Source organism: Artibeus jamaicensis, unplaced genomic scaffold (genome assembly GCF_021234435.1).
Source record: "Artibeus jamaicensis isolate MK-2021 breed Jamaican fruit bat unplaced genomic scaffold, CSHL_Jam_final scaffold_286, whole genome shotgun sequence".
Classification (NCBI taxonomy): Eukaryota; Metazoa; Chordata; class Mammalia; order Chiroptera; family Phyllostomidae; genus Artibeus; species Artibeus jamaicensis.
The window spans coordinates 15,402,888-15,425,513 of record NW_026522034.1 but is presented as its reverse complement, the minus strand read 5'-3'; the positions used below and the strand labels follow the sequence as shown (position 1 = coordinate 15,425,513).

At 34.5% G+C, this 22,626-nt stretch overlaps 1 protein-coding gene across 2 annotated transcripts; it reads left to right on the top strand.

The window, feature by feature from the left end:
* The first annotated feature begins 1,503 nt into the window (after positions 1-1,503).
* LRFN5 (leucine rich repeat and fibronectin type III domain containing 5) lies at positions 1,504-21,010 on the top strand. Of its 2 annotated transcripts, XM_037141146.2 has the most exons (4): positions 1,504-2,888; positions 5,437-6,149; positions 11,839-11,882; positions 20,772-21,010. In XM_037141146.2, exons 1-4 carry the CDS (start codon positions 1,504-1,506, stop codon positions 20,787-20,789), a joined length of 2,160 nt encoding a protein of 719 aa, XP_036997041.2. In that variant the 3' UTR covers positions 20,790-21,010. The 2 variants fall into 2 exon arrangements, with proteins under 2 accessions (XP_036997041.2, XP_036997040.2); XM_037141145.2 differs by lacking the exons at positions 11,839-11,882; positions 20,772-21,010 and having other exon boundaries at positions 5,437-6,379.
* Positions 21,011-22,626: the final 1,616 nt, after the last annotated feature.

Sequence of the window (22,626 nt, the reverse complement as noted above, 5' to 3'; positions counted from 1 at the left end):
CTTTTTAATCAGTGTTTCCTAATGGTTAGTATTTATTCCCCTGTTTCCACCTGGAGATTACTGGAGCTCTGGTTACTCTCCTTTCTGATTCTCTGCCTCATACATTCAAGCTACTCTACTCTGCACTCCCATCTCTTGTCTCTTCAATAAACAAGACTGTCAATAAATAAGACTGTCAAATAAGACCTTGCTTGCCCTGTTATGCTGTGGATTAAAAGGTGTCCTCAGAAGCAATGATAAGGTTCATTTTTTAAATTCACTTTTCTCAAGGATCACGGTTCTGTGCTTCCTTTTTTCTGATGTCTGAAACCTGTAGTTTGATGTCTTTTTGTATTTTTTTGCCACTTACTTTGGAAAAACTATGTTAGTACTAGTCATTCCATCATGAACAGAGGGTACAGCTCCATTTCATTTGCCAAATGGCAATTCTTATTCATTTAAACCACATTTAATATGGCATAAAATGGGTGTAAAGTAAATTGAACCTATAAGAATATGCTTTATTTACAAAAGTAGGCTCATTATTTCTAGAATAACTCTATATTTCTTTTTTATCCAATTAAAATTGAATGATTTATCCAGCTACTTTTCCTTTTGGCATTTTAAACTAAATGTAACTTATATGAAGTTTTAATCTTATGGGTTAGTATTTTTATTTTTGAGCATTGCAAATAAAATAGAACTGGAAAATGAAAGTGTCAGTTTTTTCAAATTAAATTTGGATAACTATAAATACATTAAGATTTTAAGAAAGAGAAAATTTAACTCATCGTTGAGTCCAAAAAGATATATGTTAACACTGATAACTATTTTCTATAAATTATCTTCAAAAATCCATGTTTATATCAAATAAAATTTTTATTGCTCAGAATTTGTAGTAAATTTCAGCATTATTTTTGAGAATATGATTCTATATTAATGTTAGGATGTGAAGGTTGTACTACGTTCAAGAAAATTTGTAACAATGAATAAAAATGTAATAAAAAATTAATTACTTTCAAATATAATGCCACAGGTGTAACAATTTCAAATATTGTCTCTCAGGTACTATTCAGGCTAGTAAGTTGAAAATAGTTGCACATCTTTAAATATATCTTTAAACTTTTGAATTTATGTTTTGGGCTTATGAGAAGTTTTCCAGAACTCTAGCACTCCATTTTGGGCTAAATATCTCTTTTTTTGTGCACCTATGGAGTTCCCCGGCCATATTTCAAAAATAGCACTGAATTCACAGAACTACAATAATCTATTGGCTACTTTTCCATGTTTGATTTTAAACCCTACAAAGCCATGAATGGTATATTTTGCATCATAGTATCCACTATACCCTCTAATCCAAAGTAGATATTCTATACTTGTTAAATAAACAAATGAATAAATTGCTTCTGTATTTCAATTTGAATTTAAATAGGCTATTTTGCGAGGAGCATGAACTTTGGTCAAATGACTGAATATTAACTACATTTTGTGTCTTTTCTTACAGGCTCTTAAATCTGATCTACAATGGAAAAATTCCTCTTTTATCTGTTTTTCATTGGCATAGCAGTGAGAGCTCAGATCTGTCCAAAGCGTTGTGTCTGTCAGATTTTGTCTCCTAATCTTGCAACCCTTTGTGCCAAGAAAGGGCTTTTATTTGTTCCTCCAAACATTGACAGAAGAACTGTGGAACTGCGGTTGGCAGACAATTTTGTTACAAATATCAAAAGGAAAGATTTTGCCAACATGACCAGCTTGGTGGACCTGACTCTGTCCAGGAATACAATAAGTTTTATTACACCTCATGCTTTTGCCGACTTACGAAATTTGAGGGCATTGCATTTGAACAGCAACAGATTGACTAAAATTACAAATGATATGTTCAGTGGGCTTTCCAACCTCCATCATTTGATATTGAACAATAATCAGCTGACTTTAATTTCATCTACAGCGTTTGATGATGTCTTTGCCCTTGAGGAGCTGGACCTGTCCTATAATAATTTAGAAACAATCCCTTGGGATGCTGTGGAGAAGATGGTTAGCTTGCACACCCTTAGTCTGGACCACAATATGATCGACAATATTCCTAAGGGGACTTTCTCCCACTTGCACAAGATGACTCGGCTAGATGTAACATCCAATAAATTGCAGAAGCTGCCACCTGACCCTCTCTTTCAGCGAGCTCAGGTACTAGTGACCTCAGGAATTATAAACCCATCTACTTTTGCATTAAGTTTTGGTGGAAACCCTTTGCATTGCAATTGTGAATTGTTGTGGTTGAGACGTCTGTCCAGAGAAGATGACCTGGAGACCTGTGCTTCTCCAGCACTTTTAACTGGTCGCTATTTTTGGTCAATTCCTGAGGAAGAGTTTTTGTGTGAGCCTCCTCTCATTACTCGTCATACCCATGAGATGAGAGTCCTGGAGGGTCAAAGGGCAACCCTGAGGTGCAAAGCCAGGGGAGACCCTGAACCTGCAATTCACTGGATTTCTCCGGAAGGGAAGCTGATTTCAAATGCAACAAGATCTCTGGTGTATGATAATGGAACACTTGACATTGTTATAACAACTGTGAAGGATACAGGTGCTTTTACCTGCATTGCTTCCAATCCTGCAGGGGAAGCAACACAAACAGTGGATCTTCACATAATTAAGCTCCCTCACTTGCTAAACAGTACAAACCACATCCACGAGCCCGATCCTGGTTCTTCAGATATCTCAACTTCTACGAAGTCAGGCTCTAATGCAAGCAGTAGTAATGGTGATACTAAAATGAGTCAAGATAAGATTGTGGTGGCAGAAGCAACATCATCTACGGCATTACTTAAATTTAATTTTCAAAGAAATATCCCTGGAATACGTATGTTTCAAATCCAGTACAATGGTACTTATGACGACACCCTTGTTTACAGGTAAGAAAAATTAAGCAAATCTCTAAACTTACCATGTCTTGAAGTGTAGGGCATGTTAAGGCACTTTGATAATATTTCAGTGCAGCGCTCCTTTGTATTATGGTTATGGTATTCCATGTTTTAAGTGTATAATGTAAGCGTTGTGAAAGATGAATACATGTGGGGAACTATTTTGAATAGTGTTATTTTTAGAGTTTAAATTTATATTTAATGTTATGCTTACTCTCCCCCCACCCATCCAAGAGATGTGACTATCAGAGAACAAGATTAATTTATTTTAAAAATTCAAAAACATACCAGAACTTACGCATCCATATGAGTGTTCTTTCCTTCAAGGAAGTCATGTTGGGAGGCTATACCATTATCCCAATGATGCTGCCATTGCTCAAAATACTTTTGGAATTATCTTTAGAACCTTCGTCATACTATTTTGAATATCCTCAGTGGTGGCAAATCATCGTCTTTTGAGGGTGAATTTGAATTTTGGAAACAAGCAAAAGCCATTTGGAGCCAAGTCTTGTGAATAAGGTGGGTGATCAAGATGGGTATTACCATTTTTGGCCAAAGATATGATGTAACTATAAAATAATGAGACTGATATTTTGAGTGATTGACTTCTGTGCATGTGTATTGTCTCATATACACTGGTTCTTAAGGCAGTTCCAAAGGGAGACTTTATAAATATTTTGAGCAGTGAGAGTATCACTGGAGTTAAGTATGTGATCTCCATAAAGACACTGATAGAGAGAATTTACATCTGACTAAAGAATTTCTGGTATGTTTTTCTAAAGTTCAGCCTCATTGATTTATAGTCACATCTTGTCCAATTTTAATTGGAACTATGCCTTTCCACCCCTCCATATAATTTTGTTGATGATAGATTTTTATTAATCCTAGGGAGCAATGCAAAATCATGGCTTTGAAATATATATATATGTCTTTTCTAAAAACTCAGTTCTTTCATACCTATGAGTTGAAGATAATTTTATTTTCACTCATGTGTAGAAATGAGATAAATTTTGAATGTGAACCTGAGCTGGTAAAAAAAGAAAAAAAAACACTGACCCAGCTAGCCATGTGATCAATCCAGGGCAAGGTTCTACCTGGCTGAGTTTTAATTTCCTCATCTTTAAAAGGAAGCGATTAAAATAGATGGTCTCTAATATCTCCCTTATTACTAAAAATATGGGATGTAGACTGTGATTCATGTATATCAGCATAAAGTAGTCTCGGTCTTGTCATACTTGTCTCTTCACCTGGGCAATGGGTTATTTAACACACTGTGAAAGACACGCATCCACCTCCTGCTCCTCACCTTCCTGTAGCTACTACACTTTCTACATATTTTAAACACTTATTCTGTGAAATAGGTTAGTTTCCATTTTCTAAATGCTAAGACATTAATTAATCCATAACAAGTAAATTCTACATAACTTTGATGAAATGGCTTGAATTCCAGATCCTAATGTCTGTCATGTATAACATTTTGATAATGCTTATCTCATGCAGTCACTGTAGAAATTAAATTATAATGTTTATGCAATGCTTAGTAATGCCTGGCATTTATCATCACTCAGTCAATGGTAGCCATCTCAATCTCAAATACATACTCTGACTTAAGAGCTTCCGGGTGCTTTTAGATGGCATTGTTTAGGTTATATAACATATTAGCATTGGCCACGTTTTTTTAAAACTCTCTTTCAGGATAAAAACAGAGTATCAAGCCTTTTTTCCACAATAGATTTTAGTTTAGGTCATAGTTTAAGTTGCTACTGAAAAAAAAGTTAGTAGAAAAAATACTCTTCCACAGAAGGCTTTTGTGATATAATAGATTCAGAGATATTTCTAAACTCATCAAATGTTAGGAACTGTTTTGAAAGTGAATCTGTCATCCCTCAGTGGGGAGGATGAGGGATGCATGCTCTCTCTGGCCCACAGCCTTGCTCTGTCCATGTTTGCAGGATAATGTTACTCATGCGTTTTCATCAAACTCATTCAGATAAAAAAAATGTACAGGGAACCCAGTGTCGAAGGCTTAAGAGATGGCGGATATCAAGAAATAAAGTACTTCAATCTTAGCAATTTTCATAGTTTTTAAAGGTAGTTTTACTGGGTTCCATTCTGATTTCTGATGTGAATGTCACTGTTTTCCCTTCCTTTGAATTGGCTTTTAGTCACAGAGGTGTTGCAAGTGCTAAATGGATTTGTTTAGTTGTGAGATAATGTCATAGTCACACCTTTCAAAAGCAATATGTCATACACGATTTTTTAGAAGTGGCTTTTATTAGGAGCTCTGCTTTGCCAAGCAATGCAATTAATAAGCTTATCAAAGGCATGGTGCAGGCACCCTTAATATAATGCAGAATCCAGCGATAACTGTTAGCCATTTTTACTGGGGAAATGTATGATTCAAACACTTTCCCATATTTTATACTTGTTATTGGGCTTATCTGAATGAATACTGAAGTGAAACAGACGTCATAATGACTCTGTGTGTATGTACGTTTTGTTTCGTTTTGAATATTAACTCAATCTCATTGTCCCTCAGAATGATACCTCCTACGAGCAAAACTTTTCTTGTCAATAACCTGGCTGCTGGAACTATGTATGACTTGTGTGTCTTGGCAATATATGACGATGGCATCACTTCCCTCACTGCCACAAGAGTCGTGGGTTGCATCCAGTTTACTACAGAACAGGATTACGTGCGATGCCATTTCATGCAGTCCCAGTTCTTGGGAGGCACCATGATTATTATTATTGGTGGGATAATTGTAGCATCCGTGCTGGTTTTCATCATCATTCTCATGATCCGGTATAAGGTTTGTAATAATAACGGGCAGCACAAAGTCACCAAGGTCAGCAATGTCTACTCTCAAACTAATGGGGCTCAAATGCAAGGCTGCAGTGTAACGCTGCCCCAGTCCATGTCCAAACAAGCTGTGGGACATGAAGAGACTGCTCAGTGTTGTAAAGTTGCCAATGACAATGGGATGCAAGCTTCAGAAATTTGTTCGAGTCAGGACTCCTCTACCACTACCTCTGCTTTGCCTCCTACCTGGACTTCAAGCACGTCTGTGTCCCAGAAGCAGAAAAGAAAGACAGGCGCAAAGCCAAGTACCGAACCGCAGAGCGAAGCTGTCACAAATGTTGAGTCCCAAAACACTAACAGGAACAACTCAACTGCATTGCAGTTAGCTAGTCGACCTCCTGATTCTGTCACAGAGGGGCCCACATCTAAAAGAGCACATTCAAAGCCAAGTAAGTTTCTTACTTTGCCTGCTGAGAGACCCAGAGCAAGGCACAGGTACTCCCTGAATGGAGAATTAAAGCAATACTATTGTTCTATTAACTCACCGAGCCCATGTGGACTATTTTCTAAAAGAAGCCTGTCTATGAATGGGGTGTTAATTCAGTCCCACAGTTCTGATGGGCATAGTGGAAGAGCAACTCTTTCAAATTCTGAGCGTGTATTGGAGAGCACTATGTAACCTATTTTTTTAATGAAAAAAATTTTTTTTGAAAACTCATATAAGAAGTTGGAATTTGAAATTTCAGTCCATTTTCTCTGACGCATGGTCAGTAGAGCCAAGGTGTATAAACCTCTAGGATGCAGTTATTTATATATAAATTTAATACATGTACACATGTGTATATATATATGTAAAAGCATGACATGGTAAGAGTGCCTTTCCCAAAAAGGATTGGCTTCCAGGTTCTGCGGTAGCAGACCGCAAAATGAAAGTTGTCATAGCAGAAATAAAGTCTTGCATAAATAATGATATTTCTGCATCTGACAAAGGACCACCTATGAATCATTGGAACTTTTCAATGAATAGATTGCCTATTTCTTTCGATGACAGTGGTGTTTATTTTTAGACAAATAGTTTAGAGAACAAGTTTGTGTTGTTATGTTATTTAAAATAAAATATTGAATAAGTACATCCAGACAAGTGTTAAAATAAGTACCTTTCTAAACAATGTTTTTGGTTCTGGTGCCTTAATGGGTCTGTGATATTTCTCATTCAGGACACAGGTTTTTCAGTGGAAACAGAAGAAAATGCAGTTGATTTTGCATTTATAAAAAAATTAAGTTCAGTTTTAAGTTACAGGCCACAATTTGATATGCATCTACCTTGGCATATGAAGGTGTTTTTATTCATTTAGTACATATCTGCTGAATGAATATGTTTTATTTTTTCCTTAATGAGTGCATGTTAAAAAGGGGAGACAAAAATACAAGACTGCCTTTATCAAAGGGATGTTTATTTTTATCACTAAGTAATTTAACAAAGACTTCTAATGAATTTATTACATTTACAAGCAATATAAAGTCATCGCTCATTAACCAGGTACTGGTTTCATATGTCCCTTTTACACTGTAATTTTGAATTCACTGTTTCTTTTTTAGAGTAAATTTATTTATTATTTCAACTAAAACCAGTGGTAAAATTGAATTATAAATCATGAAGCTTTTGAAAAAAGAATTTTAACTGCAGTCAGGCAACGTTACTGCTCCTTGTTGAAGTGGCAATTTTGGATATTCACTGAACTCAAGGTCTACAGATACTTGTTTCTATCAACTTGTAGAAAATCTAACAGTATTGTACAGTAACCTGATGGTGTTTTATTAAAGATTGGTAAGTGAGGGTTAACATTAACTTTTCTGTTGTAGTTGCTGTTTTGTTTTGAGAATAAGGCTACTGCGGTGACCTTGTAGGAAAAAAAATAGCCATATATAATAAGCATTCATTAACTCAGACCACTTGAAATACCATTTAAAACACAGTTGAGGAATGTCAGTCATTAGTTCAGTTTCCTCCTGTTAGAGGCATATATAAAAATTTCAGTTAATTTTAACTTTATAGGTACTTATTACTCATGATGCATCATGATGTTGTTAAAAAGAGGGCAAGAGTAAAGCAATGAGAGATCACTTTCAATGCCAGCCTGGAACATCACTGTCTGATGGGCTTTTATTACCTTAGGTGTTTCCTAAGTGCCTGCTCTGCCCTGCTTCCCTTTTCTGAAGTTTGCCTTTCACATTTCTGAAGTCTTATTAGCATTCGTGGGTCAGGTACATAGTTCTTGTGAGGAATAAATGAGATCACATATGGTAGTATTTTATAAAGTAAAAAATATTATCAATGTATTGTCACCACTATTTCTGTAATAATGCTTTAACTCCAATGAAATATTTTTGTTTACTTTTAACTTCAAAAGTTGATACACCATTTCTTTATTTTCTTTTTTTTAATTGGTGTATATTGACATACAATATTATATTACTTTCAGGTGCATAACATAATGATTCAGTATTTGTATATATTGTGAAATTATCACCACCACAAATCTATCACCACACATAGTTGCTGAATTCTTTTTCTTGTAGTGAGTACACCTAAATTATGCTCTCTTAGCAATTTTCAAATATACATACAGCATTATTAACTATATTATAAAGCTGTACATTATATTCCTATGACTTACTTACTTTATAATTACAAGTTGGTACTTCTTGGTTTCCTTCATCTATTTTGCCCTCCCTCCTGTCCCCTGTCTCTGAAAACCACCAATTCATTCTCTGTACCCATGAGCTTGGGTTTTGCTTTGTTTTGTTTTTTAGATTCCAAGTATAACTGAGATTATATGGTATTTGTCTTTCTGTAATAATGCTCTAATCTTTAGTACACATTGTAAATGATCACTAATTGTTTAATTCTTCATGGGGTGCTGATGGACAAAAGTTTATTATCTCCCCCTTCTCTAGATTTTACCTATAAAATATTTTAGAATCCCGAATATAGAAAAGCCTTTGAAATGTAAATAAATGAATCCCCCAAGAAGGTATCTCTGGGATTAGGAAGACTATGGACAAGTGGGCTATAAAGTCATGCAACACAGGCTGCCGCTTAACACATTTACTCCAAGCTACTAGTTCATGTATTTTGTACTTTCCAGTTGCCCAAATTTTTTAAAGTCAATTTCCTGCTTATGTTGCTAATGGAACTTAAATCGTTTTTTTAATTTCTCATAAACATTTGGAACTCTTTAATATGTAACCATGTGAAATTTATTCTGTTTGACTAAAGCTGTTGAAGCCATTTAAATTTGTATTACTTTTCTAAGACTATTTTTAGGGTGTATCAACCAAAGGCTTGAACACTTTCTTCTTACCAAGGATAAGAACTCATGTGGTTCCTTTCTTTCAAAATGCTTGTATTTTGAGAGACTGACAAAGTATTGGCCCATCAAGAGGGACAAATGTTTTTTGTTTTTATTTCATAAGTGTATGAAAAAATTTTTGCCCAGGGTAGATTCAGTACAAAGTGAATAAAAAATAAATCTATGGGAAGGTTGGGGTTGATTAAACATACCTGGTATAATGTCCAAAACACAATATGACTCAGGTGAATGAATGAGTAAATGGGTAGATAAATGTGTAAATGAATAGGGCCAGCAAGGATGGTGCAGTAATAAGAATTTTTGTTAATGAGCACAATGCAGAGATTTGTGTTCCAGATATTTAATTACTAGAAGCAAGAAATTCTTTGTCTCTTTCTTGTTGTTTTTCTTTGTCATTTCATGCATTCCTCATTTAACCAACCCTTCTATGTATGCATATATGTATGGGTGGTATATATACCACACATACATGTGTGTGGTGTATACCTATGTACACATATACATATATACACATGTGTATGTATATATGTGCATATGCCATATATTTTTGTATACTTTGTGTATATATATATGCATATATATTCTCTGTGTGTGTGTATATATATATATATATATTCTGTATATATGGCCCAAAATATATATTCGCTATTTGTTGTTGTCAGCAATGTACAAGCTATATACGGTTTTTACTTCCTTATTCATAAAATTTGCTTCCTTGTTCATAAATATTTTCATTGATTTTTAACAGTTTTATACTGTGAATTCAGCTTGTTCAATGGTAATACGTATTAATGGACAATATATTTAGGGGTTTACTCTAAACACTTTTTAATTATGTGTGTTTCTTTGTTGTTTTTTGTTTCTTTTGGATAATTCTCTCAAATGTAAAAATGTCAAACTCCTATTAAAGTAGGCCTTTAAAAAAAATATATATATATATATATATATACACACACTATCTGAGTGTCATAAAGGGATAGTGAAGCACCCAAGAAAGCAATGCTCCTTTTTATTAGAATGAAGACTATCACTCTCTTCGCTGTGTAAAGCCTTCCCTTAAGCCCTAGGAAGAGTCCAGTGTTTCTGGAAGTGTTATGTGGATTCATGTGTGAGTGTGTGTTAAGTGTTTCAGGAAAGGGACTTCAGTAGAGATGTGGATTAGATGGGGAAACATACTTTCTCATCTTCCTTAATAAATGATGATAATAACAACAATAATCTATATTACAGTGTTTGTGAGTTAAATATTAGTTGAGTAAATTATGGATAAGAAAGATCTCATTTTTTTAATTTGAAGGAGGATACTCTGGTTTTTCTTCAGATCATATACTTTTTTGCCTTTGACTAAAATTTCATGGAGGAAAGAGAAGAACAAAAAATTAATGACTGGAATTATAAAATAATTTTAGAACTCTGTTAGATTACTCAATATTTTCACTTCTGTACTAGACTAATACATGCTGGGATTACAAATACAATTAGTTTTGTCATTTTGTATGATGGGTTTTTTTGCAATAGAAACGTTTTTTTATTGTAGCAGTACAGGTGATCACTTAATATGTGAAGAATGGTAAACATGTTGGTGCAATTGAGTCATCCTAAAAATGCAGTGTTATGTGAAGTAGAGCATAGAAAGCAGTTTTTTACTGGGAGTATTTTTGACTATTTCAAAGTCAAAATTTAGGGTTTGAAGTTACCATCAGATATACATACACTTACATATTCCTATACTCTATACAAGTAAAAACTTGTTTAATCTTGCCTCAAACATATTTTGAGGTAACCCCAAAATATGACTAGTAAATAATTATTTCAGGAACATGAAGGGACTTACCTAACATAATTGGCTCTGCCATAATGCAAGTTCCTAATTGTTGCCTTCTGTATAATGTGCACATGTCTTTTTTATTGCTTTCAGGAATCTAGATATTTCAAACCTAATCTCCAGAGACCATTGTACATGTGTGTGGATATTCGTGCTGGAGTTTTGTAAGAAAGGATTTTGTACTTTTCTCATCACACTCACCTATGCACCTTGAGAATGACTTTTTCTTGAGATGCCTATTTTTTTCTTTTCACTGTGTCACATGTTAATGACCAGTAGAAGTATTTGCTTTACAAGAGGACATTTTGGAAAGAAACAGAATGTGTGCTGTGCAGGGCTACATAATGGTATGAAACATTTATAGGCAATTGGAATCACCCATGAATTATTGAGGGCAGAGGATTTACATTTAGAACATTACTGTTTTATATAAGGATAGATGGGTATTTGGTGAAACATGTTCTTGTTTGCAGGATTATTGAATAATGGCTTGTGTTGCGAATGATTATTTTACACTCTGTGTGGTAAATATGGTAAAACAATGTTTTCTCCCTTGGATTTTTTTCCTTGATGTATTTTTCTCATATTAATCAAATGCAACTCTTTATTTGAAATGTTGATTTCAAGCAGAGAAAATGAAGAGATGCCTTATTGTCCTACTAAGTTCTTGCAGGAAAAATTCATTCCATATTGGTAATTGCTCATTTTAGTCATCAGAATAAGATCCTAAAAATCCCGGTGTATAGTATTATGAATCAGGAAGTAGCCATAGAGAACCATAAAGTATTATGAAGTCAGTTGCAATTAACCCAAGAACTAGTAAGTTAAAAAAAAGTCTAGGTAAATCGTTGTTAAGAGAAATCATCTCAAGATTTCAGTGTTTTAGGATCTGTTTCTTAAAAAAAATAATTGTTTATGATACTGAAATTTTATCCCCAGATGCTTTGCTGTCTAATGTTGACCAGACTGTCCAGGAAACACAGGTGAGATTCTTGTTTTCCTGTTGTGTACTTTAGCACTTTAGATGACATAGTCTTTTATAAGTGATTTTTTAATTTTTGTTTTGCTACCTTGTGTCGTTCATTGCAATTTTAATTAAAACTTAAAAGTCAACAGCAAAGAATAAAATTCATTAGGGTTAAGTGAATTTCAGATTCCTAAATTTTGACATATTCCTGGTTAAGTGCACATTTCTCATTCATTCCTTAAGAATAAAGGAACACTGATATGACTGGAGTCACTGTTGGAACCATGCAACATATGATGTACAGTTTAGAAGTATTTCCCAATGGGAAGAAAGTAGATTAATAAGATCTATTCACTCCTATCCTTGACCTCCACATCTTCATAGGAACTGAGACGACACATTATATTTTACCAAAAGTGGTGGAGCAGAGGTGTTTCACTGTTACCTAAAATGAATGAAGCTGCTATAAAATGTGGCAAAAGACTACCCATGAAATATTCATGGTGTTCCTTTTGTCAGCAAGAAATTACTCTTCTTGGCATTTTTTAAAGTTTCAAATGAGTATTTGATTCCTGCATTTTAATTTGATCAGAAAGTGTGTTCCAGAGCAAAATAGCACTTTAGCAATCTGTTCAAACAGCTGGAGTCATCAGCCATTTGCTTGAAGTTTGGCACAGAAAAAAATACCCTGCTTTTAAAAGTTCTGTAAAAGGCCATTGATTTATTTCTTGGTAATAAAAGTAAGATCTTGTGTGTTTTTTTTAACATTTTGTGTTTAAAAGAAGACAAGGACTTGGACAACCATTCACAGTTGGGATTAAACTGTGAATGTAACTGTAACTGCAAATGTGATTTAGTAAGTTCCATCCAAAATCAAACAAAATGTTCTTCATGCATTATTTCTTTCCTGCGTTTAGGACTCCACTTTCATGTTACAAAAAATAAAAACAACCTCAGGAAAACATTATGCTAAAGTGAAATAAGCCAGTGAGTGAAAGACAAATACCATATGATCTCACTTACAAGAGGAATCTAATAAACAAAATAAACTAACGAAAAAAAAAATAGAACCGTGGGCATGGAAGTAGGGCATGGAACACAGGCATGGGAACAGACTGAAAGTGTCCAGAGGGGGAGGAGAGGGGGGTAATTGTGCAAAGAAGGGGAAGGGACTAGGCAAAGAACATGTGTGGCCCATGGACGTGGACAACAGTGTGGGAACTGACTGTGGGAGCAGAGGGTGGAATGGGAAGAGGAATGCAAAGGGGGAAACATCAGGACAACTGTAATAGAATAACATTAAAAAGTGATTTAAAGAGAGAGAGGAAGAGGGCTCACAGGACATAATCAATAGCACAGGGGGCTAGCACATGCTTTATATTCCATTTTGTGTACTGAACCGACCTGCTTGAAGGTGCATCGGGTCACCTCCACTCCATTTTTCTCTCTCAGTCTTAACCTCTCTCTCTGTCTCCCTTCCCCCTCTTACCTTCCTTTCCTCCCTCTCTTTCTCTGATTTTAAAAAAGTTCTTTTATCCTATAACTTTTGGCATCTAGCTGTTCTGAAAGTTAGGGTACCTTTGGAAAGTGTAACAAAGCAAATGACTCATCTAACAGAAGCACAGTCCAGAATGATGCTAAATATTCTATCATGATTGGAAGCAAGCAAGTCAATTTGAATCACTTTCCATTTACTAATTAAACTAATTTTGCAAGGATTCATATTTCATGGGACGTGTTACACATTATAGGATATATTTATTTATTTTACCCATTGTTAGAAGTCAAGTTTATGGAAAAGTAACCTCCTTGGCAGTTTGTATAGTACCAGAGATGGCCCAGGGTTTGCCAATATGAGTATATAAGATTTTGACTAGTGACTTTATTTGTCCTAAAGTAAGTAGTATTAATTACAGAAGCCCCCAAAAGTATAATTAAATATAAAAACAAAATATAAATCCTAATCCAACACCTAGACACAAATACTAAGACTCTCTGGTGTATAATCTTTTAGTGATTTGTCATTTGTGCATGTAGTAAATTCACATGTACTTATGTGTGTTTTGTACCAAATTTACATAGTGAAATTGTATATGTGAATATGTCACCCTTTTAAAAACCTTTGTTGAGTCTCTCTTTAGTTCCTTTTATGAAACAATGATTATGTCATCGTACCATGAAAAATTTCCTTCCATATTCTGGCTAATTCTCCCTTTTTACTTTCTATAAGACTTTGCAAGAAAAAGAAATTCACAGGCAAAGAATCATTTTAACAACATTTAGTGGCAATACATCATTCACTTGTGTTGTAACTCCTTGCTACATTTCTGTTGTCAGATATAAATCACCGTAGGACCTCAGAATAACTACTGTCGCTACATAGTGAATGATTGCTGGTACCACTGGCCTATTGTTTCTACAACTGTCGGGTCAACCAGAGATTCCTCTGCAGCCACTGTGATCTCTGCTCTGAGTCTCCTCTTGCCTTTCGCGTGTCAGCAATACTTTGCTGTGTGTGAGTGACGTGGTGAGGATGACAGATGGCAGAGACCCCTGTGCTCACAGCTGCTCCACTTTTTTGGGGGAGGGGAATATAAAAGTTAATTTTAGTTTTTTAAAGATTTTATTTATTTATTTTGGACAGAGGGGAAGGAAGTGAGAAAGAGAGGGAGAGAAACATCGATGTGTGATTGCCTCTCACGAACCTGCCACTGGGGACCTGACCTGGTTGACAACCCAGGCATGTGCCCTGACTAGGACTCGAACTGGCAACCCTTTGGTTCACGGGCCAGCACTTAATGCACTGAACCACACCAGCGAGGGTTAAAAGTTAATTTTAAGTTTATATTTTCTTCAGCATGGTGACAGATATCTTTTTCTACCTAGAAACAAATACATTTTCCAAAAATTGGGCACTGCCCATTGCATTAAATTTAAATGAAAATGCTCTCTATGTATACAGAGCTAAGAAGTAAACAAAAAATGCAACATAATTTCTTTTTAAAATTTTTTATTTATTTTAGTTTTAGATGGAGGAGGAAAAGAGAAACAGAGGTAGAGAAACATCAGTGTGTGGTTACCTCTCGAGCACCCTCTGTTGGGATCCTGGCCCACAACCCAGGCATGTGCTCTGACCAGGAATCGAACCAGTAACCCTTTCATTCACAGGCCAGTACTTAATCCACTGAGCCACACCAGCCAGGGCAACATGTTCCTTTTTTAATATTAAAAAAGTGTTTCTAAAGCAACAATATTAAATTTATTTTACCACAGTCCTTAATAGAACATCAAGCTCCAATGGGGAGGTATAGAAAGGACAGAAAGGTTTCATTCACTTAGGGGTTTAGGTGTTCATTTTCACACACTGTTATCTGCTAAGATGATTTTTTCCCGAGGGTAAAAAGGTAATATACATTTATTTTATTTCCATTAGTCAGAATATGCCCTATGTAGTATTCTTCCCTAAGACCTTTTCTATATGAAATACACTGTTTAAATAGCTTTAATGTATCACATACAATATTTTTCTAAAATGAAATCATCAGATTGTAATCACACTAAGGTGAACAACGGGGAGAGCAATGGGGAGAGAACTCATTGACAAAATTTGTGATAATTACTCTACAAGTAAACCAGCATATACACAGAAATTAACTTTATCTTTGAAAGACTTTTATGCTTGCAATGAACCTGGTAAAACAATTGATAGTTCACATCTGACAAATTAAGAACAGTTGACTAGTTTGCATTCATACTGAAAATACCTTAAATAAAAGTTCTTAAAACATGTTTGTTATATTCAGACCAACAAGATAGCACCTTGTGTGTCTGGGCGTAAGTACGCACATGGGATATTGCTTATTCTGTGATTGCCTGCACCTGCCTTAAAGTAATTGATCCTTGATTTTAATAAATTCGATTATTGATTATTTTGTTTAGCACTAATCAAGGTATTTATTTTTTTATTTTTTTCAGAAAAACTAGTAAAGATGCAATAACTGTGAAAAAACTGCAGTTCTTTTAGGGAAACTAGTAGTACATAAATGAATAAAATAATGCTGATTATAAATAACATTTATTTAAGCAACATTTAAATAACTATGGGGAAACATAGGAAAATATATGAAATAAGGGCTAACGAGCAAAGCAAATATGTATATATGATCCACATATCTCTCCTATATTTTTTCCAAGGAAGAATAACCTACGTATAAAATTTGGTTCTGTGTTTTTTTATTCCCTTCAAGTGAATTTTAAAAAGGAGTAATAAAATAGAACTATATGTAGAAAACATTCTATAATAATTAAAGCACAATTTAACATATTTATTTGAACACTACAGAAAATCAGAAAAAAAATTTAACCAAAGTGTCAGTCCTGACCTTTGGAAATTATTTCCTTGTTTTTTTAGATGTTCTCTTTTGAGTATTGTATGTGTCTCATTTCATTTTATTATTTTAAATTGTTTATGCTATTACAGTTCCCACTTCTCTCCCCTTCCCTACTTATACCCAGCCCCGCCCTCTCCCTGCCCTATATTGTTTCTGTGTCCATGGGTCATATGTAAATGTTCTTCCAATAATTCCCTTACCATCTTTCATTCCGTCTCCAGCGCCCCCTCCAGCAGCTGACAGACCGCTTCAAATATCTAAGCTTCTATATCCATTTCACTTGTTAGTTTATTTTGTTCATTAGATTCTACATTGAAGTGAGATTATATGGCATATGTCTTTCCCTGACTGGCTTAATTCCCTTAGCATAATATTTTCTAGGACCATCCATCCTGTCACAAAATGTAAGAGTTCTTTCTTTTTATTACTGCATAGTATTCATTTGTGTAAATGTTCCACAGTTTTTTTATCCACTCATCTACTAGTGGGCACTTAGGCTGTTTCCAGATCTTGGCTATTATAACCAGCACTGGTGAGGGGTGCATATGTTTTTTTTATGTTGGTGTCCTTAGTATAAATTTTCAGAAGTGGAATCACTGGGTCAAAAGGGATTTCCTTTTGTAATTTGTTTGAGGATACTCCACATTTTCCACAGTGGCAACACCAGTCTGCATTCCCACCAATAGTACACTAGGGTTCCCTTTTCTCCACGTTCTCACCAACACTTGTTTGTTGACTTACTGATGATGGCCATTCTGACAGGTTTAATGTAGTATCTCATTGTGGTTTCAGTTTTCATTTCTCTGGTGACTAGTGATTTTGAGCATTTTTCATATGGGCCATCTATATGTCCTCTTCAGAAAAGTGTCTATTCAGGTCTTTTGCCCATTTCTTAATTGGGTTATTTGTCCCCCTGTTGTTGAGTTGTATTAGTTGTTGTTATATTTTGGAGATTAAAGCCTTATCAGGTATACCACTGACAAATATGTTTTCCCAGATAGTAACTTCCCTTTTCATTTTGGTGATGGTTTCTTTAGCTGTGCAGAAGCCTTTTATTTTTAAATAGTCCCACGTGTTTATTTTCTCCTTTGTTTCCAGTACCTTAGGAGATATATTTTAGCAAACATATTGCTATGTGAGATATCTGAGATTTTACTGCCTATGTTTTTTTCTCTAGGATTTTCGTGGTTCCGTGCCTTACATTTAAGTTTTCTATCCACTATGAATTTATTCTTTTTTAAAAAGATTTTATTTGTTTATTTATCTTTAGAGGGGAAGGAGAAAGGGAGAGAAACATCAATGTATGGTTGCCTTTCATGTGTCCCCTGCTGGGAACTGGCCTGCAGGGAACTGGCCTGCAACCCAGGCATGTGCCCTGACTACGAATCGAACAGCGATCCTCTGGTTTGCAGGCCTGTGCTCAATCCACTGAGCTACACTGGCCAGGGCGACTTTATTCTTTTATATCGTGTTAGTTGGTGGTCTAATTTCATTTTTCCCCATGTACCAGTTCAGTTTTCCCAGCACCATTTATTAAAGAGACTGACTGTCTTTGCTCCATTATATTCTCTCTTCACCTTTGTCAAATATCAATTGATCATAAAGGTGTGGGCTTATTCCTGGGTTCCCTGTTCTGTTCCATTGATCTATGTCTTCAAACTACCGTATATAAGATAAAAATCTTTCAGCTTTGGCTGGTGTGGCTCAGTTGTTTGAAGCATCTCCTGTAACAGAAGGGCCGTGTGTTCAATTCTCAACCTGGGCACATACGGAGACAATATATTTCTCTCTCACGTCAATGTTTCTCTCCTTCCCCCTCTCTCTAAAAACAAGGAAAAAAGTCCTCAGGTGAGGATTAAAAGAAAAAAAAAACATTTATAGCTCTTTTAAAAAAATATTCTCACTTGAGGATATTTTTATTAAATTTAGAAAGGAAGGGGGAGAGAAAAAGGAAAAATGAGACAGAGAAACATGGATCAGTTGCTTCCTGAGCACACGCCAACCAGGGATGGAACTCGCAACATTTTGGCGCACAGACAACCACCTCAACTACCCTGCTGGGGTTTTTGATAGTTCTTAATCACATTCTGAGTATGGGCAGCCACAGGATTTTCCCACAATCCACTTAACATCAGGACATTTTTCCTTCTCTTGATGTTGGGGTATCTCTAATTTGCTCCTTTCTTTGTAGGACTGTCAGGAAGACTGTCTGCAATGGTTTATATTATACCCTTTAATTGTTATGTGAAGACCATTACCAAAACATCCTGAACCTACCACAAATTAATCACTTTTAGTTCCTGTAAAATTTTGGCATGATCATTACAGTTCTTTGTGATGCTGTTATAATTGTGGGTTCTTTGTGTAGATCTTTATGGAATCACTGTAAGTGTATGTCTACTGATAAGTAAAGTAAAACATGTTATTTTAAATATCCTACATATACAAGTTGTTTTCTTGGGCTTCATATTATGTCATCATTTCAATGGTAGAAGCATCAGGGCAGACAAATTTACACCATAATATACAAAGTTTAATTTTCAAAATTAACAGATTTTATATAAACCATAGTTCCCAAGTTTGTTAATAATATTATGTAATATGAAATTATATGATACTAAAAGCTCTTTAAGATATGTCATCTTATAGAACCAATTTGATATTAAAATAAAATTTGTTATTCTAAAATAAATAAATTCAAAAATCAAACTAATTATTCTATCTGTTATATTTTACTTCTGTGTATATTTAGTCTTTTCAACATCACTATTTCCTGAAACTTGAGCTTTGATATAGTGCACTTATATATTTTTTCTATTAAAGGAAACACATTATTACATATAAACAAAAACTTGTTGATATTCAATTTCATCAGAATAAGCCATGCTATAAACCCAATAGAGAGGAATTTAGATATAGCTCGCTGTAATTTAGTGATTTTGCAATTTTTAAAGAATATTCCAGGTAAAATATGATAGTGATATCTGTATTTCTATTGTTTCCAGGGTATTTGTTTTTACAAATAGGATACACATCTGTTATCTATTAACAATCATCAAGCTTTGTGTAACTGTCTTGTTCAATAATTATAAAAAATTACTGTTTGTGCCAAAAATAATTTATCTTATTTAGATTATTGTTTTTGAAATATATTGTTTTGAAATATATTTTCCCATTACATATTTCAGTATTTTGCTTGCCTTTATCAAAAAGTATCTAAATTATTGTAACATACTTTAATGATATTATCATCAAGTTATCCAGATAGGTTCCACATCAGCATTTTGACATAGAATATTCAGTAAGTAAGAATCTCTATTTCAAGATTGACTTGTGCCATACATTTTATAACCCTCGATTGTACACATGTAGTTGGTCTTGAATGCAAAGAAGAATAACTGCTTATATTTCACATGTATGGAATTGTGCAGCTGTAAAACAGATTTTTCTATCTTCATCAAACATAGACTTTATAAGAATAAATGTTAAGCACCAAGAACATATTAAAAAGAAACATTTATAATTTATTATTCTTATCATCTAATTATAGAAGTATCTATTATACATGAAACAGTCATATATTTAGATATATTTATAATGCTTTTTATATTATTCCTTTCAAAATCATGTTAATTATGGAATGCCTTTGCTTGTGAGTTATTGTTAGTTGTCACTTTTATTTGTTTGGTTGGTGAGACACTAATTATTGAAGATGAATAATTATCTTCACTATTATTCAATGCATAATTAAATTTTATAGATAAATATTGTATAAAACTCCCAACAGAATGTATTTAAAAAGTAAAGATCACTAAGGTTTTACATATGAGAACAAATTCAGTCTGATAGGTTCATATTTTAAAAACCAGTGCAAATATTTGTCAAAACTTAGATGCCATGCATTAATGAATAAAATCATTATATATTTTTCTTTTTAAAAATATTTTATTTATTTATTTTTAGAGAGAGGGAAAGAGAAGGAGAAAGAGAGGGGGAGAAACATCAGTGTGTGGTTGGTTGCCTTTTGCACACCCCGCACGCCCCAGTAGGGGCCTGAGCTGCCCACAACCCAGGCCTGTCCCCGGACAGGCAATTAAACTCGAGACTCTTTGGTTCACAGGCCAGTGCCCAATCCACTGACCCACACTAGCCAGGGAAAATCATTATATTTTTCTATCTGGGGAATGTAAATGTGAAACACTAAAGCAGGGAAAAATTCCATGCCACAATCTGACTTTGATGTGCTTAGCTATTTAAGCTTAATGCATTTAAATTATTTTTAAAATAAAAATATTTTATATATCCACCACTTTGAAATTACTAAGCCAATTCTTCAGTACTAATGTATTGAAGGTTGTTTATGTGTTGAGGCTGCTTCTAGAGGTGTGTTTTGTATCTTATAGCAAGAAGCACCTATCTGAGTGTTTACCATTCAGTACCTTCCAGATTTCTAGCACAATGATCTTACAAGCTATGTGTTTCTTCCTTTCTTTCTTTTTTTCCTTTCATTTCAGAGGCTGGAGTTAATCTGAAGAGCACCACTTCTCTCTCTCCTGAAAAAAGTTGCCACTGATATTTTTAATGGATAAAATTCAAAAAATGTTTCAAATCGCAATGGCTAATTGTTGAACTCGTGTCCTAGAAGAAATTGTTCACAGGACCCGAAACAGATGTCTCTGATGTTGGTGGAACTGGCTCACGTTTCATCCCCTTTTAAAAAGCCAAATTGTTTTTTCTTCTGGCCCACAGTATTTTTTTTAAAGAACAAAAGAAAAAAGCCCACATTGGCATCGAGTTCTGTATCAACCCATGTTACATTGCCATCCATGATTTAAGACTGTAGAACCTTGAATAATCTATATCACTTTAACAAATAAATGTTTTACTATGACAGAATTTGTACATTGCCTGATTTGTGGAACTAACTTACTCGAAGTGTGAGTGGTGAAATTATTATTGCAAAAACTAATAATACCACTTTACATTTATGTAATGCAAACCCTTAAGGGATAACAAATCGCTGTATAATACTGGGACTACTTCTTCCATGGCTGAAGTCTACCCACCTCTATGGAAGATCAATGCAGTTGTCTAAACAACATTAGAGAAATTTTATGCCTCAGTGTAAGACAGAAAGAGATGAGGAATCCCTCTTCCTAGTGCGACTTTAGAAAGCATCAAGGTAGGCATATTGTAATAACTACAAATTTATTCATTGCTTTTCTAGAGAACCATGGCAATGATGTTTTGATAATTTTAGGACTTATGTTTCATTTTAAGCGCTCATTTCTTCAATTTTGCACAATTCGAGGCTAAATAGAGAATGTACGTCTGATTTAACACCAGCATAGATAGGAGTAAGGTATCTTTGATGGCTAATAAATGTCAATATGATCATATTTAAGCATCGTCCAAACATAGCACTGAAGAGCTGGTCCTGGTGTCAAACAGGCCTGAGTTCAAATTCTATAGCTAAGTGATTTGTCCATATCTGCCCTACACTTCCATGGTCTTACAGGAAAAAATATATTGCAAAATTTGTAAATGCCCTCAAGTTAATCACTGAACTAAGTATAAGCAGGATATTCAGTTAGAAATATTAGTAGTGTTGTTATTAACAATTGATGCCAGATTATATTAAAAACATTGGAGATTTTGTTACTTGAAAATTCTGGTAGTTATCAACTATTAAAAGTAATATGTAATTTAATTTTTTAATCAATTAAGACTAAAAAAGCCAGAAAGTGTGGCCTTTTAAGAAATTTCAATTAATCTGTTCGCCATTTCACATCCTTAGACTAGTACATATACTCAGCCATCCAAAGAGAGGTTACAGAATGCCAGCCATTCAGTGACACTTACATTCTGTGCTCAGGAGCCAACTACACTAGACAGCAATTCAAACACATGTGCACACACAACACACACACTCACACACTTACTCCCAGACACGCACAATGCATGACTGAAACAAACAACAGGTTCAAGTTGAAATATTGAGGTTAATTTGTGACCTTGGGCAACTGTCCTCTTCGTTATGTTTCTTGACAACTCTAATGCCCTAGAGCCATCCTGTTTACATATGTGTAACTGTGTTTGTGTATGAATAAATGTTTATGGTGACAAGGGGACAAAATGAACAATATTTTATATAAGTGAAATCATAAAATATTTGCCTTTTTGTATCTGGCTTATCCCACTTACCATAATAGTCCAAGGTTTATCCATATTGAAGCATGTATGAGAGCTTTATTATTTCTTTTTATAGCAGAATAATATTCCATTGCACACACATGGCACATTTTGTTTATCCATTCATCCTCTAGTAACACTTGAGTTATTTCCACCTCATAGGCACAGCAAGCTAAT